Source organism: Callithrix jacchus, chromosome 8 (assembly GCF_049354715.1).
Source record: "Callithrix jacchus isolate 240 chromosome 8, calJac240_pri, whole genome shotgun sequence".
In the NCBI taxonomy this organism is placed as follows: domain Eukaryota; kingdom Metazoa; phylum Chordata; class Mammalia; order Primates; family Cebidae; genus Callithrix; species Callithrix jacchus.
The window spans coordinates 9,965,582-9,984,121 of NC_133509.1; the positions used below are offsets into that span (position 1 = coordinate 9,965,582).

General features: G+C 43.1%; 1 protein-coding gene and 1 long non-coding RNA gene across 2 annotated transcripts in view; one reads left to right on the forward strand and one right to left on the reverse strand.

Moving 5' to 3' along the window:
• Positions 1 to 3,587: 3,587 nt before the first annotated feature.
• On the reverse strand, positions 3,588 to 7,931 carry RPS27L (ribosomal protein S27 like). The gene is made up of 4 exons (XM_002753208.5): positions 7,844 to 7,931; positions 6,850 to 6,958; positions 6,064 to 6,174; positions 3,588 to 3,788 (listed from the first exon to the last, which is right to left on the reverse strand). Exons 1-4 carry the CDS (start codon positions 7,847 to 7,849, stop codon positions 3,760 to 3,762), a joined length of 255 nt encoding a protein of 84 aa, XP_002753254.1. The 5' UTR covers positions 7,850 to 7,931; the 3' UTR covers positions 3,588 to 3,759.
• Positions 7,932 to 7,990: 59 nt separating this feature from the next.
• Positions 7,991 to 18,540, forward strand: part of LOC128928895 (uncharacterized) — a 33,771-nt gene continuing 23,221 nt past the window's right edge. The window contains exons 1-4 of the long non-coding RNA XR_013520692.1: positions 7,991 to 8,268; positions 10,114 to 10,362; positions 12,669 to 12,778; positions 17,690 to 17,813. This is a non-coding gene — a long non-coding RNA (uncharacterized LOC128928895). The remainder of the gene's footprint in view (positions 8,269 to 10,113; positions 10,363 to 12,668; positions 12,779 to 17,689; positions 17,814 to 18,540) is intronic.

An 18,540-nucleotide genomic window follows, 5' to 3' on the forward strand; every position in this document is an offset into this window, starting at 1 on the left:
AGGCTGAGGCCAGAGGGTCGCTTGAGCCAGGGAGGTAGAGGTTGCAGTGAGCTGAGATCGTGTCACTGTCCTCCAGCCTAGGTAACAGAGGGAGACTCCATGTCAAAAAAAAAAAAAAAAGTAAAAACACTCTAAATGTCTATCAACTGATGGATAAACATTGTAGATTATTACACAGAATATTACTGTCAAAAAGGTAATGAAATACTGATTGATTGATATATGCAAATGGACAGCCCTTGAAAACATTATGCTAAGTGAAACATACAGAAGCCACGTACTGTATGATTCCATTTATATGAAATAGCATTCCATATAAATATTGAATACTGAGAAGCAGCAAATCCATGGAGACAAAAGTAGCTTAGTGGCTGCCAGTGGCTGAGAGGAGGGAAGAAACAGAGTGAGAGCTGATAGGTAAGAAGTTTCTTCTAAGGTGATGAAAATGGGCTGGGCTTAGAGAGTGGTGATGGCTGCACAACCTTGTATACTAAAAACTATTGAATTTTACATCACAAAAGGTTGGATTTTATAGTTTCTGAATCATATCTCCAGCAAAATAAAAAGGAATTAGAACTTATCAGATGACTTACAGCAACAACCAGACACAAAACCATTTGTCATCTCATCAGGCCAGAAGCCAAGAAGTTCATTTTATTTTTAGCTATCTTTATGTAACTGGTTTTTTTCCACTAATGGAAAGCTTCCCTTAAAAATACATTTATATTAAATTTATGAAGGGTTTTCTTTAAAAATGTATTTACATTAAAATACCAATATAAATACTAGTATTTACAACATTCAGTATATAATAATGTATGTGGCTGATCCTGAAGTTTGGGAAAGGTCTGGTGTCCTATTCGGCACTTTTAAAACCCAGTAATATCATCTAGATCAATAATAAAGTAAAACTGAATACACCATTCGTTTCCCAATATCAAATAAATCCTTAGATGTGTTCTTTTTTTGAGACACAGCTGCACTCTGTCAACCAGGCTGGAGTACAGGGGTGCAATTATGGCTCACTGCAACCTCTGCTCCTGGTTTCATGTGATTCTTGTGTCTCAGCCTCCCAAGTAGCTGGGACTACAGGTGGGTACCACTAGACCCAGCCAATTTTTATACTTTTAGTAGAGATGGGGTTTTACTATGTTGGCCAAGCAGGTCTCGAACTTCTAACCACAAGTGATCCGCCCACCTCAGCCTCCCAAGCTGCTGGGATTATAGGCATGAACCACCGTGACCAGCCCTTAGATGTGTTCTTTAAAGTATAATCTTTTTTTAAAAAAAAATACTTCCAAGGGAATTTTTGGGGGTTTGTTAGATTAGTCCTCATCATAGGTTTGATTCCTTCTCATCAAAAGCAGTAATCTCCACTGGCTCTCCTTGGAACCAAGTTTCCTAAACTGCACAAGCTAAAGTGCCTTGGAGTACCTCAGGAAAAACACTGACATGGACACATCTTTTGTATAAACTACTAGTTCCAGGTAGTTCAGTTTTACTGTTATATGGCACGACATTGCCTTCAATGGCATCCTATCTTTGTGAAGCTGGGTTTGGGGCCACTGCTGTGACAAAAAGCACCATGTTAAAATCACTGTGGAAGAAATAAGGACAGTGGTGTCCAATCAGATTCCAATTTTGAGAAAGTGCACAGAGCCCAAAAAAGCACACATATTCCACTAGTAACTGTGATGATTTAAGGATGAGATAAAAATTATCACATCAGGCTGGGCACAGTGCCTCACACCTGTAATCCCAGCACTTTGGGAGGCCAGGAGTTCGATACAGTCTGGGCAACATAGCCAGAGCCTCATCTCTACAAAAAAATTAGGTGGGTGCGGTGGCACATGCCTGAAGTCTCAGCTACTCAGGAGGCAGGGGTGGGAGCCTTGCTTGAGCCCAGGAGTTTGAGGTCACAATGAGCTATGATCCTCCAACCTGGGCAATAGGGCCAAGACACTGTCTCTACTTTTTAAAAAATCATCACATCACTTCTGCTCTTGTGTATAATTTTTTTCAAATGGCTACTAGAGTTTTTAGAACATAAGTTAATAAATGTAACTGTTAGTTAGGTATTTCTTTTGGCCAAGGGACAACCTGAAAAAAATTGCTGAGATTCTAACGATGTCAGAAACAAAAAGTCTGAGAACCTCTGGTTATCTACTTCCTCCTACATTATATACACCCCAAACTTGACATCATTCTTCAGTTCTTGTGCAACAGTTCTCTGATTTAAGCAGTATGTAAGAGGATAAGTCACTCACATTAGGGGCCCACCTGTTGATAGGAACTGCCTGTTTTAAGGACCTGCCATAAGGTAACAATCAAATAGAAGCAGAGTAGAAACTGGACTATCTTCCTAGTCCAATGAGGAGCTGTATAGTGACTGAAAAAGCAAAGATACACTCCCCCTCTCAGCTCCCCAGGATCACTTCATAAACTATGAACATGACAATGAGGCCCCAGAACCACTCAACACACATCTGTAGTCAGGAGTGCTCATCTATCTGGGCCAGAGAATTCAACACCATCTACTATCCCCAACCAGGACTTCTGCAGTAAATCGTACCACTCCTGATTTCTCCTCTCAAATTTTCTAACCCAAAAAGGAGCTTCCAATGAATAACTGAGACCCCAGCTAGCAGTTACTGTCCTAAATTATACAGCCGTACAGTAAGGCCACATAAATCTAAGGCATTACATTGTGATGGTTACTATGTTAAATATTTACTTTTTTTTTAAGCTATTAATTATAAGTTCTGTAGTACACATGAAGGATGTGCAAAATATGTACTTCTTTTTTTTTTTTTTTTTTTTTTTTTGAGACAGAGTCTCTGTTGCCCAGGCTGAAGTGCAATGGCATGATGTTGGCTCACTGCAACCTCCACCTCCTGGATTCAAGCAATGCTCCTGCCTCAGCCTCCGGAGTAGCTGGGACTACAGTGTGTGCCACCACACACGGCTAATTTTTTATTTTTAGTAGAGATGGAGTTTCACCATGTTGGCCAGGCTGGTCTTGAACTCCTGACTTCAGGTGATCTGCCCACCTCGGCCTCCCAAAGTGCTGAGATTACAGGCATGAGTTACTGCAACCAGCTGATAGGTACTTCTATAAGATGTTTCCACAGGTACAACATTTAGAACTATGTTTAGAATTTACAAATAATAGATTTTACATTTGTAATCCTTTAACCCCATTCATAAATAATTTGGAAAAGGAATGAAAATAAAATATTTAGGGTTTCTACTCTTGAAAATGAGACACAAATTAGCCGGGCACGGTGGTATGTGCCTGTAATCCCAGCTACTTGGAAGGCCAAGGCAAGAGAATCACTTGAACCTGGGAGGCGGAGGTTCAAATCGCTTGAACCAGTGAGCTGAGATTGCACCACTGGACTCCAGCTTGGAGGACAGAGCAAGACGCCATCTCAAAACAAAAAAAAAAAAAAAGAAAAGAAAAGAAAAGAAAATGAGACACAAACTAATCAGAATAAAGTTTGAAATGTTTAAACCAAATTGACATACACCATATATATAAATGTATGGCATACTCACACATATCTAAAAAAGAAAGAAAAAGGGGATTTGCCCATAATCAAAACTTTATTGAAAAACTGACACCAAAATAGGAGTTCACTGTTGTATACCTTATAAAACCAAATATAATTACATTATCTTGGTAGATTAATTAGAATTATGGAACTTATGATAAGGCTTTCTGTGAGATAACGCAAATTCAGGAAGCTGTTTGGATCATTAGTGTTGCTTTCTTCTAAATGAACACCCTGCAAAGGAATCATGAGAGTATATTAACCAAGTGCATTATACCTTTGCTAAACTTTTAATGACAAAAGTACTTTTTCAGTAAAATACTGAAGATTTTTAAGAATATGGGGGATGTGGTGGCTCACGCCTGTAATCCCAGCACTTTGGAAGGCCAAGGCAGGCAGATCAGCCTGGCCAATATGGTGAAACCCTGTCTCTACTAAAAATCAAAATAAAAAAACTATTATCCAGGCATGGTGGCGAGTACCTGTAGTCCCAGCTACTCTGGAGGCTGAGGCAGAAGAATCACTTGAACCAGGAGGTGGAGGTTGCAGTGAGTCGAGATCACGCCACTGCACTCCAGCCTGGATGAAAGAGCAAGACTCCTTCTCAAAATAATAATAATAATAATAATAGTAATATTGGATTAGGCTGGGCATGGTGGCTCATGCCTGTAATCCCAGCACTTTGGGAGGCCAAGGTGGGTGGATCACCTGAGGTCAAGAGTTTGGGACCAGCCTGGCCAACATGGTGAAATCCTGCCTCTACTATAAATACAAAAATTAGCCAGGCATGGTGGCATGCGCCTGTAATCCAAGCTACTTGGGAGGTTGAGGCAGCAGAACTGCTTGAACATGGGGGTAGGGGGGCAGAGGTTGCAGGGAGCTGAGATTGTGCCACTTCACTTTGGCCTGGGTGAAAGAGTGAAACTCCATCTCAAAAAAAAAAATTAGCTGGGTGTGGTAGTGGGTGCCTGTAATCCCAGCTACTTGGGAGGCTGAGGTGGGAGAATCACTTGAACCCAGGAGGCACAGGTTGCAGTGAGCTGAGATCACGCCACTACATTCCAGCCTGGGTGACAAGAGCAAAACTCTGTCTCAAAAAAAAGAATATTGGATTAATACTCGTATACAGATTATTCATCCTCCTATACCAGAAATTTGCTATAATAAATCTGTTATAGCTGAGTGTACTCTGGTATGGCTCTAAGTGTCACTCCTGTTTCTCAAATGCTATAATAAAGTCTACTTAAGACCATGAGCCTGAATTCAACCGTGAAAAGCGGTCAGAAGAGATACTCTAAATTTTTATGAAGTATTCTGAATAATTTTCTCAAGAAAAAAATTTTGATTAGAGTTATTTTCAGGTCTATTAGGAAAACTCTAGATCAGATGCACCCTTTAAACCATCTGTCAGTGTACGGGTACTACATTTCAAAATCTCAGAAGTATACTTAGCAATACTACTCTTAAAATACCATGTGCTGGCTGGGCACAGTGGCTCACGCCTTAATCTTAGCACTTTGGAAGGCTGAGGTGGGCAGATCACAAGGGCAAGAGATTAAGACCATCCTGGCAAACATAACGACACCCTGTCTCTACTAAAAATACAAAAATTAGCCGGATGCCGTGGCGCACACCTACAGTCCCAGCTACTCAGGAAGCTGAGACAGGAGAATTGCTTCAACCCAGGAGGCAGAGGTTGCAGTGAGCCAAGATCGCATCACTGCACTCCAGCCTGGCGGCAGAGCAAGATTCTGTCTCAAAAAAATAAAAATAAAAATAAAAAAATCATGTGCTGACTTCATATTTAGATCTCACCAGGTCACACCAAATAGATCTCGGATTTGCTGTCAATCCACTTGAACTGTTCCAGTGAGAACGTGGAACTTACAGCTTCCCAAAATATCACAAGCAAATTTCTAACATCATTATGGAATTGTAAATTTACAAGTATTACTATGGAAACTATATACATAATTTTTTTTCCTACTGCACTAAAGTGAAAGAGGAATTAAAATTAGGTTTTTATATTAATCATTGCAGTTGCTCATAAAAACAAAACCTCTGGCATTTTAATTTATACATTAGCTATCTGTTGTTTAGCTGGCAATGATTAAAAAAGAACTATTACATGTACTAAAACCATATGGAACAAAATTTTATAAGAGAAATTTAAAAATTCTATATGGCTTAAAAAATCCGTATGTCCTATAACACATAGTTATTCTTTTGTTTCCATTTTGATTTCTTTAATTTATTCCAAGTTAAGCAACTAAGTGATGAATATAAAAGAACGAGGTGTTCTAAACTAAGAAAAACAAGAGTGGAGTTTATTGCAAGGGCAAGAGTATAAACATATCCAGTTGAACAGGGCATTCTTTACTAAAAGCACACAATGAAAGAGAAAAGCTGTTTTGGTAATCATTAAGATTTCTTTAAACTTTACAGTGAAGAGGGAGACATTTATAATCATAAAACTCATCACTGGGTTGGAAAATGCCAAATGATATACCTTCTGTGAGTCTGGCCTTTCCTCCTGTAGGCTGGCACAACACTGTTGAACAACCTACACAAAGAACCACTGTCTGAGCATGGCTGAAAACCGTGGTGATCTTGTAGCAACCTAAAAAAAAAGGCAATGTTAAAAGTGAAAAGCAGAACACCACCTATTCAACATTTGTGGTAATATGTAAAAAAAATTAAGAACTTTAGCACTATGAAACAGCAAGCCACATGTGTAACATAAACATAAACTTTTCTAGCAGTGACACAAAATTTTTAAAAAACAGGTAAAATTAATAATCTACTTTACTGAACTTGATATTTCCAAAATATTATCATTTCAACATGTAATCAATGTATTTTTTCCCGTGCTACATCGGCAAAATCCAGCGAGTAAAGAGTAAAGAACACTCCTATTTTGACTATTGGAATTTTGATTACCCACCAAATGCTCAGTAGCCACATTCAGCTAATAGCCATTGTATTGCCCAGCACAGCTTTCGACTGAAGAATCAACCGACTTTTCCTTGTATCATGAAATAGAAACATCACCTGAACAGCTTACAGACTTACTAAGTGAAACAGCATATCTCCTTTGAATGCCTGCTTTCACTTACCCCCAAATGTTTCTACAATGGTTTTAATTAGTACATTTATTATGAAAATGTCCCTGACATTTCCAATCTGTAATCACACTTCTACTCAACAGAGGGTTCTAAAGCATCTTAACTATACACACCTTAGCAATTCCTACAGAAATTTTCCTCAGTAAAAGAATTAAGATTTGAACTTTTACCTGGACATTTTACATCCATAAAGTAAGAATTTGGACTTTGCACTAAGCGTTTCTTTTTATGTTTTTTCTTTTCCTCTTCCAAGGACGGATGTAATAAATCTCTAGCCAGCTGAATAAAGAAGCATATTATTATTAGTTTTAAACCACAATGAGGGCACATTTAACCATACGTGAAATATACATGAAAAAACAGGAATAACGGTCGTCCTCGGCAGAAGCAATACTTCAGATGGTAAACTTATTTTTCGAAACCTGTTAATAACTTTCATCAATACTTTACATAATACTTGTGCTCTCCAAGTCTCTATCAAAGGGCTTTCTGACGATCAGCAAACATATGGTAAGGCAAACTCCGTCCTTCCTCACTCAATTGCGTAATAAACTGTCTTCAGTGCAAACTGTGTGAGGTCGAGGTGCTCAGTAAACAAACTGACCCCAATGTGGACTCGCTTAGAGTAGAAACTGCTGAAGTAGACCAGAGAACTCCAACTCCAGCGTGATCTGACAGGAACAACTCAACAGCTGATGTGACAGGAATTCTGGCTGAGGCGTGACCGTACTTGACAGAATTAATATTAAGGCAACAACGAAGGCAGTTTTTAAAAAAGGAAAACAAGTAGGAAACCGATTCCGAAAGAAGGCAGAGGGGGCGAGAAACACCAGCACTAGGAAAGCAAAAAGACCCAAATATCACAGCCTCAGGGGCACCCACCAAAAACCAAGAGGGCTCATAGGCTACCCAGAGAGCTGTTACCCCCAACCCCCGCCCCAGCCACCGCCTGCTGATCGCAGCCCACGCCCCTGCAGGGTCAGCCGCGCCGCGCTGACCGGGCAAGTCACTACATGCCAGCCACACGCGAAGGCGCTGAGTGACGGGAGTCGCCTCGCCACTCTCGGACACTACAGGCCGGGGAAACCCCCGGATTCATCCGTCCCCTATGCTCCTAGGTAGAGAAGCCCAAAACAAACCCGGACCCCAATGTAAACAACTCACAGGCATGTTGATCCTCTCGCAAGCCCAGCCCTTCCAGACCTCTCAGCCGCCACCCCTAACAAGCTGCACGCGATCTGCGCTCGGCATCAACTTCCGGGATAGAGGCGACCGGGAGGAGCGGCGGGGCGGACCTGTCCGCTCTAGGCCCTCCTCTCGGTGGTAGAGGGGGCCGCTCAAGTCAGGTCGATGGTCCAGGGTGCAGGGAGGACCTGGGAATGGGGCGCATTCGAGGATGCCAAGTCCCGTGGGTCTAACGGGCTCGTCGGCGAGGGCCGCGGGCTCTGCGATGCCCGAGGCCAGGATCTGGCTGGGGAGCTGCGTCGGGCTTAGGCCGTTGCGAGAGAGCGCCCGCGGCCACCCCGGCCCGCGCAACCCCGGAACCCTGCGGGCCGCTCGGCCCCGGCCGCTCTCGCTTGGCTCTCGAGGTGGGCACACGGGGCGATGCCACTATTCTCCTCTTTAGTGTATTAAAAAATACAGCACTATTAACCATTAATATGTGCCAGAGAGATGAAAGAGGCCCGTATCCTTTTGGCTTTCCTTTCCAAGGCGCAGTTTTCGAAGTTCTCTGTGGGGTGTGGCTGTGCCTTAGGTTTGTTTCGTTCTGGGAAAAAAAAAAAAAAAAAAAGTTTTGAAAACAGCACCGGTTCGCTACTGTGCCTCGTTCACTAACAGACCCACCCCTTCCTGCCTTCTGAGGATTACAAGTGCTTTGCAGAATGGACCATCGGGGGCCTGAGAAAGGCGAATGTCACTGACAACCGAACATGAATCTTCATTATTATTATTATTATTATTGAGACAAGGTCTCGCTCGCTCTGTTGCCCAGGCTGGAATGCAGTGGTGCCATCACAGCTCGCTCAGCCTCAACCTCCTGGGCTCAAGCCATTCTCCCACCTCAGCCTCCCGAATAGCTGGGACCACAGGATCACCCCACTATTCTAACTTTTTGTAGAGACAGGGTGCTCCTATATTGCCCAGGCTGGTCTCCAACTCCTATGCTCAAGCAGTCCTCTCACCTCAGCCTCCCAAGTAGTTGGGACCACAGGCGCGTGCCACCACGCTCTATTTTTGAGGAGGAAACTCTAAGCTTGAGAGACGAGTCTCATGGACGACTAAAAGGCAAGAAACCAGAAAGACACTTGACCAGAAAATTGGACTAACGGGAATTTTTTTTTTTTTTTTTTTTTAGCACAGTCTGTTGCCCAGGCTGGAGTGCAATGGTTCGATCTTGGCTCACTGCAACCTCCGCCTCCTGAGTTCATGCGATTCTCCTGCCTCAGCCTCCCAAGTAGTTGAGATTACAGGAGCCCACCATCATGCCCGGCTACTTTTTGTGTTTTTAGTAGAGACGAGGGTTTCACTATGTTGGCCAGGCTGGTCGAATTCCTGACCTCAAGTGGTCCGCCCGCCTCGGCCTCCCAAGTGCTGGGATTACAGGCGTGAGCCATTGCCTCTGGCCCTAATGGATGTTCTTAATCACCTTGTCTTTGCAAAAAAGGATAAATGTACAATATACATTTTGGGAAATGCAGAAAAATAGAAGAAAATTTACCATCCAGAGATAAACATTTTTAACTGTTGACCTATATCCTTCCCAATATCTTTTATTCACTTGGATATAGGTTTATTTTGGGTTTTGATTTAACCCAACTGGGATCATCATGTGCATAATCTTTTGTAGACTTGAGTTTTCCTCCCACTTCCTATAAAATAAGCATTGTTCCATATCACTACACACTTTTTTTTTTTTTTTAATCAAGGCCTTACTGTGTTGCCCAGGCTGGAGTGCAGTGGCACCATCTCCAAGTCAAAGTCACTGCAGCCTTGACCTCCAGGGTTCAAGCAGTCCTCCCATCTCAGCCTCTTGAGTAGTTGGGACAGCAGGTGCAAGCCACCACCCCTGTCTAATTTTTGTATTTTTTTGTAGAGATGGGGTTTCGCCATGCTGCCCAGGCTGGAATATTCTACATTATGCTTCTTAATGGGCATATAGCATTTGCCCTCTGACTATATCTTCATTTCAGCCACACACTAAATTGGATTTGGGTTTTAAAATATTTGAAATTTAAAAATTCATAAAATATTGGTAAATATTAAATATTTTCATGCAGATAAGTATTAGAATAATATAATTGTATATGCAGAATAATGGCCCCCAAAGACATCAATGTCCTAATCCTCAGAACTTGTAGTTACCTGGCAAGTGGAATGAAGGTTGCTGATTAGCTGACTTAATCTAGAAAGATCATCCTGTGTTATCTGTGCAGGCCCAGTGTGATCCCAAGGGTTCTCAAAAGTGGAAGAGGAAGACAGGAGAAAAAGAGATGTGGTAACGGAAGGAGGTCTGAGACGTGCTATGTTAATGGCTTGTAGATGGAAGAGGGCCATGAGCCAAGGAACATGGGCAGCCTCTAGAAGCTGGAAAAGGCAAGGAAATGGACTGTCTCCTGGATCCCCCACTTTCGGGATCTCAACTTTAGCCCATTAAGACCTGGCTCAGACTTCTATCCAGAACTGTAAGATAATAAATTTGTGTTGTTTTAAGCCATTACACTTATGGTAATTGGTTACAGCAACAATAGAAAACTGATGCGATAATGAAGACTCATGTACCCACTACCTAGCTCTGTCAAACCTTAACATTCAATACTTGCAGCAACTTTTCTTTTTTCTTTTTCTTTTTTTTTTTCTTTCTTTTTTTTTTTTTTTTTAAGAGTCTCACTCTGTCACCAGGCTGGAATGCAGTGGCACAATCTCGGCTCACTGTAACCTCTGCCTCCTGGGTTCAAGTGATTCTCCTGCTTCAGCCTCCCAAGCAGCTGGGACTACAGGCACGTCCCACCAGGCTCAGCTAATTTTTTGGTATTTTTAGTAGACATGGGGTTTTACCATGTTGACCAGGATGGTCTTGATATCTTGACCTCGTGAGCCACCTACCTCTGCCTTCCAACATGCTGGGATTACAGGCGTGACACCATGCCCAGCCAACTTTTCATTATTAATGCTATAATAAACATGATTTTATTTTATTTTTGAGGCAGATTCTTCATCTGTCACCCAGGCTAGAATCAGTGGCAGGATCTTGGCTCACTGCAACTTCCGCCTCCCACATTCAAGTGATTCTCTGGCCTCAGCCCCCAGAGTAGCTGAGACTACAGGCTCCTGCCACCACGCCCGGCTAATTTTTGTATTTTTAGTAGAGATAGGGGTTTCACCATATTAGCCAGGCTGGTCTCGAACTCCTGACCTCATGATTCACCCACCTCGTGATCTGCCCGCCTGGCCTCCCAAAGTGCTGGGATTATAGGTGTGAGCCATGATGCCTGGCCCAAGTTAAAGTTTATAACATAAACTGCCAAATTATCCTCCACAAAAGCGAAACCAATTTATATTTGAGATATAAATGTATGGGAATGTTCCTTTCTTTGCACCCTCGACAATACTGGATATTGTGTTTTTCCCTATCTCAATCCAGAAGAACTATTGTTTTCAACTAGTATTTTGTCATGTTTCATGTTGTAATTGATATTTTCCATATGCTTGTTGGCCATTAGCATTTTTCTATAAGGACGGTCATCTATTCTTTATTGTTTTATTTTATTTTTTAGTAAAGGAATGAAGAGTGGCTGCTGAATAGGCAGAGCAGTCTATTCTTTATCCTTTTAAATTAGGGATATTAAATATTGATCATATATGTTACAAATATTTTTCCCAACCTTTTCGCATTTTTAAATTTTATTGTCTTTTGTTTTCTTGTGTTTTCGAAACACGGTCTTGCTCTACTGCCCAGGCTGGAGTGCAGGGATGCAATCATGGCTCACTGCAGCATCAAACTCCCAGTCTCAAGCAATCCTCCTGCCTCTGCCTCTCAGATTGCTGGGATTACACTGTGACCCACTATGCCCTGCCAAATTGTATTTCTTGATGATTTGTTTTAATCATGCAGAAGTCTTTAATGTTATGTATTCACGTACACACGTACACACGTATTTCAAATCCATTGCTTTTCTCCTTTTTGCTATTGTGTTTAGAGAGGCCTTGGTCACCATACAATCGCCACCTCCGCCTTCTGGATTCAAGCAATTCTCCTGCCTCAGCCTCCCGAATAGCTGGGACTACAGGCGCGCACCACCATGCCCAGCTAATTTTTTGTATTTTTAGTAGAGATGGGGTTTCACCTTGTTGACCAGGATGGTCTCGATCTCTTGACCTCGTGATCCACCTGCCTCGGCCTCCTAAAGTGCTGGGATTATAGGTGTGAGCTGCCGCACCTGGCCTATTCTTTAACTTTTTAATTAAGTTGAATTTATTTTGGCACTTCACGTGTCATAGGTCTCAGAACAATTTCTGATTATTAGGCCTGTTTAAGGCTTCAGTTCTTGTTAACCAATGCCTGGTACAGTATCAAAACCCTCCAGCCTCTGAGACACTCAGAGGCAGCCTGAGAAATAAAATGTTCAAGGTCAAGAAGACCTGGACTCTAATTACAACTCTGCCTGCTCCTCCTCCAAGCTCAATTTCTCCTAAAATGTTTTCAGGCCCCTGCACTGACTGACAGCAGATGCAGGACCCTGGAGTCCCTTTGCCTTGGCAGCCTGCTCTCAAGGATCCTGCAGATGGAGCTCCCACCTGGCTTTCCAAAGAACTGGAAAGCACCAGTCAAAATCCTCTTTACTTCCCTGAGAACCCTCCAGCTGGTCTAGCTGGCCAGGTCTAAGTAGGTGCCACTGAAACCTCTTATTTGGCACTGGCTCCTTTCACCTCAGAAAGGTGTGGCCATCTCTACTCCTATCTCCTTTCACCAACTTCTTTTTTTTTTTAGATGGAATTCCAGGCTGGAGAGCAGTGGCCCGATCTCAGCTCACTACAACCTCTGCCTGCTGGGTTCAAGTGATTCTTGTGCCTCAGCCTCCCGAGTAGCTGGGATTACAGGTAGGTACCACCACACCTGGATAATTTTCGTATTTTTAGTAGAGACAGGGGTTTCCCCATGTTGGCCAGGCTGGTCTTGAACTCCTGACCTTAGGTGATCCACCTGCCTCAGCCTCCCAAAGTGCTGGGATTACAGGTGTGAGCCACTGTGCCCAGCCTCCCTTTACCAGCTTCTGATGCTGGGAAGGCACACAGGTGTTTGAACAAGCTAAGCCAGGAACCCAACCAGTGCTAAATTTCAGGCCCCAAGATCCGCTCTAAATAAATCAGATTCCCAGCTTTCCCCTAGACTCAAATTTTTTATGCCTATGCCCTTTTTCTAGAAAGATGATCAAGGGTTTAGTTTAGTTTTGCTTTCAAGAAATTCAGGCTGGGCGCAGGGGCTTACGCCTATCATCCCAGCACTTTGGGAGGCCGAGGCGGGTGGACAGTTTGAGGTCAGGAGTTCAAGACCAGCTTGGCCAACATGGTGAGACTCCATCTTTACTAAAAATGCGAAAATTAGCCAGGTGTCACGGTGTGTGCCTGAAATCCCAGCTACTCAGGAGGCAAGGTAGAAGAATTGCTTGAATTCCATCTCAAAAAAAAAAAAGATAACTTTTCTTTTTTTTGAGTCAAGGTCTCACTGTCACTCACATTGGAGTGCAATTGTGTCAAAATAGCTCACTGCAGCCTTAACTTCCTGGGCTCAAGCGATCCCACCTCAGCCTCCAGAGTAGCTGGGACCATAGTTGTGTAGTTGTGTACCACCATACTTGACTAATTTTTTTTAGTTTTGTAGAGACAGGGTTTCACCATGTTGCCCAGGCTGAAGATAACTTTTCTCTTTTTTTCTTTCTTTTTTTGAGATGGAGTCTCACTCTGTCGCCCCGGCTGAAGTGCAGTGGCATGATCTTGGCTCACTGCAACCTCCACCTCCCGTGTTCAAGCAATTCTCCTGCCTCACCCTCCCAAGTAGCTGGGACTGGCATATGCCACCATGCCCAGGCTAATTTTTATATTTTTAGTAGAGACAGGTTACACCATGTTGGTCAGGCTGGTCTCGAACACCTGACCTCAGGTGTTCTGCCCACCTCAGCCTCCCAAAGTGCTGGGATTACAGGCATGAACTACCATACCACACCTGGCTTAAAGATAACTTTTCATACCCTTACCTTTCTAAGTATTTTTCTAAGATGCTCCAAGAAATCTGTGTCATCAGCAAACTTCTATTGTCCACCTGCTGGCAGTTATTAAAGTGCTGTGGCTCATTCTCAACACACTCCTGAAATCAGCAGAAACTTCTGCAAGTCCGTCTTTTCTGCATACCAGTTCTCCAACAGGATCACAGCCATGGCCCCCAAAGTGCCAACTGCAGAGTTGCAATCTATCTGTTATTCATGAGGATGTTTCATGAAACTCTTTTCAGTCATCCCTTTTGAGTGGCCATCTGTGATCTGCCAGGACCCTGACATGAGGATCCCCTGTCACGATGTGGTCCTCTTTTAGCCTAAAAGCTTTGCAGTTGGGGGTCCATCTGCTCCTCAGTCATCAATCAAACCAGATCATTGCAGAAACATCTTTTGTCCCTGCCTGTGGGACCATTCAATTTTAACAGGCTGTGGCTCCTCCCGTTCTTGCTTTCTTTCTCTCTCTTGCTTTCTTTCTCTCTCTTGCTTTCTTTCTTTCTGATAGAGTTTTGCTTTTGTCACCCAGACTGGAATGCAATGACATGATCTCGGCTCACTGCAACTTCTGCCTCCTGGGTTCAAGCAATTCTCCTGCCTCAGCCTCCTGAGTAGCTGGGATTACAGGTACCCGCCACCACGCCCAGCTAATTTTTGTATTTTTAGTAGAGATGGGGTTTCACCCTATTGGCCAGGCTGGTCTCAAACTCCTGACCTCAGGTGATCTGCCCACCTCAGCATCCCAGAGTGTTGGGATTACAGGTGTGAGTCATCATGCCTGGCCCGGCTCAGCTCCTCCTGTTCTATGCTTGAAATGGACTTGAGAATCTTAAAGGAGACAGCCTATATTCCTAGCCATGTAGGTCCTTGCCACTTTGTGGACCAGTGGCATTGGTATCACCTACAAACTTTTTGGAAATAGAGACTCTCAGCTTCCGCCCCTGACCTACTAAGTCAGAATCTGCATTTTACCAACGGTGATCCTTGTGCACATCCCTGTGTGAGGGGCACTGGCCTAGATATATCACACTGCCATTCTCTCTGCAGTCTTCCTCCCTCCCCACTGGGGCTGTCAGGAAGTCAGAACCTAGATTTCTGCTACTCCAGGGTAACAAATCCAGGATTTTTCTGTGTTGGAACAGGAAAGCACTCCTCTTTCATTGATTCTCCAAGATACTCTATTCATTCCAGCAAATCTCATTCTCTCACCATATCTAGGAAGCTTTTAAGTCAATGATACCACAAAATTGTTTGCTTTTTGGAGTCACCAAAGGAGCAACTGAAGTCATTGAATTAGAGTATTTGGAAGGGGAACCCAGGAAGCAGTATTTTTAAACTCCCCAGGTGATTCCATGAACAGCCAGGATTGAACTTCCTGCTATAAGTTGTCTGGAGGGCTTAAAATTTGTAAAAGCAAAGCCAAGAAAGTACTATACGCTTCTAATGCTTAAAAGGAGAACGAGGGAAAAATACAGGGAGACAAAAAATCATTAATATTTCAAAATAGCCAAGCTTCGCACTCAGGTGAGATCTCCCAGCACCTGTCCTGCTTACCTTCGTGACCAGGTCTCTTCATTTCCCCTGCTCTTGCTTCCTGCAAACCTTCTCACCATCTGCCCGAGGCTCCAGGGGAGAAAGTCAGCTACTGAGAGGCACGGTGCTCTCTCAAGCTTCATTGTAACCGCACGGTTCATAGTGTCAAGGTGTTTGATGAAGGTGCTGAGGCCAGCATAAATTCATGCAAATATAATCTCTCCCTTCCCTGAACTCCTATTGCCTACCTTAATCACTTGTCAGTCGCTACTGCTGTCTTGTATGAACCTAAAAAAATGCTCTTATACTGCTATTTCATTTTCCTTGTGTCATGCCTTCTCTTCCCCAAAAGTCCACAGGCTTTTTTTTTTCTGAGTTGGAGTCTTGCTCTTGTCACCCAGGCTGGAGTGCAGTGGCATGATCCCGGCTCACTGCAACCTCTGCCTCCCAGGTTCAACCAATTCTCCTGCTTCAGCCTCCCAAGTAGCTGGGATTACAGGCACCCGCCACCACGCCCAGCTAATTTTTATATTTTTAGGAGAGATGGGGTTTCACCATGTTGGCCAGGCTGGTCTCAAACTCCTGATCTCAGGTGATCTGCCTGCCTTGGCCTCCCAAAGTACTGGGATTACAGGCATGAGCCACTGCGTCTGGCCCATAGGGTTCTTGAAGATCGGGATTTGGTCTCATCTCCCCAAAAGCCTAACACAGAGCATAATGGGCACTCTGGGACTATGCTGAGTACCATACTCGACAGAGCTGACTTTGTCATTCTTTAACAATGATTCCAGTTATCCAGAATCCCTCTCTCTTTGTCATAATTTTAGTTGATCCTTCCTGATGCATGCCTTTGATCATTCCTCTGGCTCAACTTGGTGTGATGAAAAGATCAAAAGAACACTGAATTCTGACTAAGCCTCAGTTACCTTGTTTCTAAAATTACGAAAGATCAGGTGCGGTGGTTTACAACTGTAATCCCAGCACTTTGGGAGACCAAGGTGGAAGGATTGCTTGAGGCCAGGAGTTCAAGACCAGCCTGGGTAACATAGGCATATCTTGTTTCCACAAAAAAAGAAAAAACATTAGCTGAGCATGGTGGCATGTGCCTGTGGTCCCAGCTACTCAGGAGGCTGAGGTGGAAAAATCACTTGAGCCCTTGAGTTTGAGGCTGCAATGAGCTGTGATTGTACCACTGCACTCCAGCCTGGGCGACAGTGAGACCCTGTCTCCAAAAACAAATACATAAGATAAAATTAGGAAAGTGATTCAAAGTCACTGCAGAGTTCATGTGACACTGTGGTGACCTCTGCTGCTGCTTCCCTTGGAAAGTGGGTACAAGCAAAATATGTGAAAAGCATTCTGTTTTTCCATTGGATAAACGCTAACTAAAAGGCTAATGGGTTAAAGGGCTCAAGGCATTAAGAAGAATGGTGTTCTATTTATTCACTTTGGAAAAACTTATTCAACTATTTATGGAATGTCTGCTACATACAAAGTGGTAGGCAATTCGTAAACCCTGTTTCTGGGGAACACGGAAACTCTAATAGCTGCTCAACCTCTCTAAGTTGTGTCTCTATCTATAAAATGGAAATGTTTATACCTATTTCATGAGGTCACATGAAGGATGACACATAGTATACTACAAGCGTTTAATAAATGCTGACTGCAATTCCTAGTGCTTGCCAGGAAGCCAGAACCTGGATTCCTACTACTCCAGGGTAACGAGGATTTTTCTCCACATCGAAGCAGGAAAGCACCCCCTTCCCCTCTTTTCCTGTTTATTTGGAATGAACAAAAATATTTTGTTCATTTTAGCAAATCTCATTCTCTCTACCACTTCTAGGAACCCTCTAAGTCAATAAAACCCCAACTTGGTTGTACGTTAGAATCACCAAAGGAGCAGCTGAGGTCAATTAAATTAGATTACTTGGGGTGGAACCCAGGTGGCAGTATTTTTTTTAAACTCCCCAGGTAATTCCACAAGCAGCACAGGTTGAAAACCACTGCTGTGTAAGTTCTCAGGGGGCTTAGAATTTGCAAAAGAAATCAGTTGGCTTTGGGACTCTTGAACTGATGCTATTTCCTTCATAATAACTTGCAAAATGCAATGTCATTACAATGGTTCTGCCTTAAGAAAGATTATGAATATATGTTCTATCTGCAAAAAATACTGGAGTCTCTGAATCAAAAGCTAAGAGATTGTTCTTTCCAGATCCAATAGGTGGCACAAGGAGTCACTTACACAGGACAAGCACTGGCCAGCAGAGAACTTGGACTTCCTGTTTCCGGGGGGCCTTCATCTTAGAGATGTCCTAGTCACGTTACACAGCCATTCCGTAAGTAGCTATGTATAATAGGCCCCTTCCCTATACTGATTATAGTTAGTTTGGGTTTTCCTAAAGACAGAATATATGGTCTATAGCGCAGGTGCGAGTGAATCTAGTCTTCCCTAAGTATCTCGCCCAATATTTCACTCATCTGAAACTCATTAACTAAATGAAACCACTTAAATTCCAATTGTCCTCACATGAAAGTGAAATAGTGGTCGGGAGCGGTGGCTCACGCCTGTAATCCCAGCACTCTGGGAGGCTGAGGCAGGCAGATCATTTGAGGTGAGGAGTTCGAGACCAGCCTGACCAACATGGTGAGACCTCCCCCAACCCAATCTCTACTAGAAATACAGAAATTAGCTGGTGGTGGTGACAGGTACCTGTAATGCTAGCTACTCAGGAGGCTGTGGCAGGAGAATCACTTGAACCTGGGAGGAGGAGGTTGCAGTGAGCTGAGATAGAGCCACTGCCCTCCAGACTGGGCAACAGAGCAAAACTCCACCTCAAAAAAAAAAAGTGAAATAGCATTGGCTTTAAATATATATATATAATATATATATATACACACATATCATATATATATACACATATCCCATATATATATATATACACACATCCCATATATATATATACACACACACACACACACACACACACACACACACATATCATATATATATAGGATTTTTTTTTTTTTTTTGAGACGGAGTTTCGCTCTTGTTACCCAGGCTGG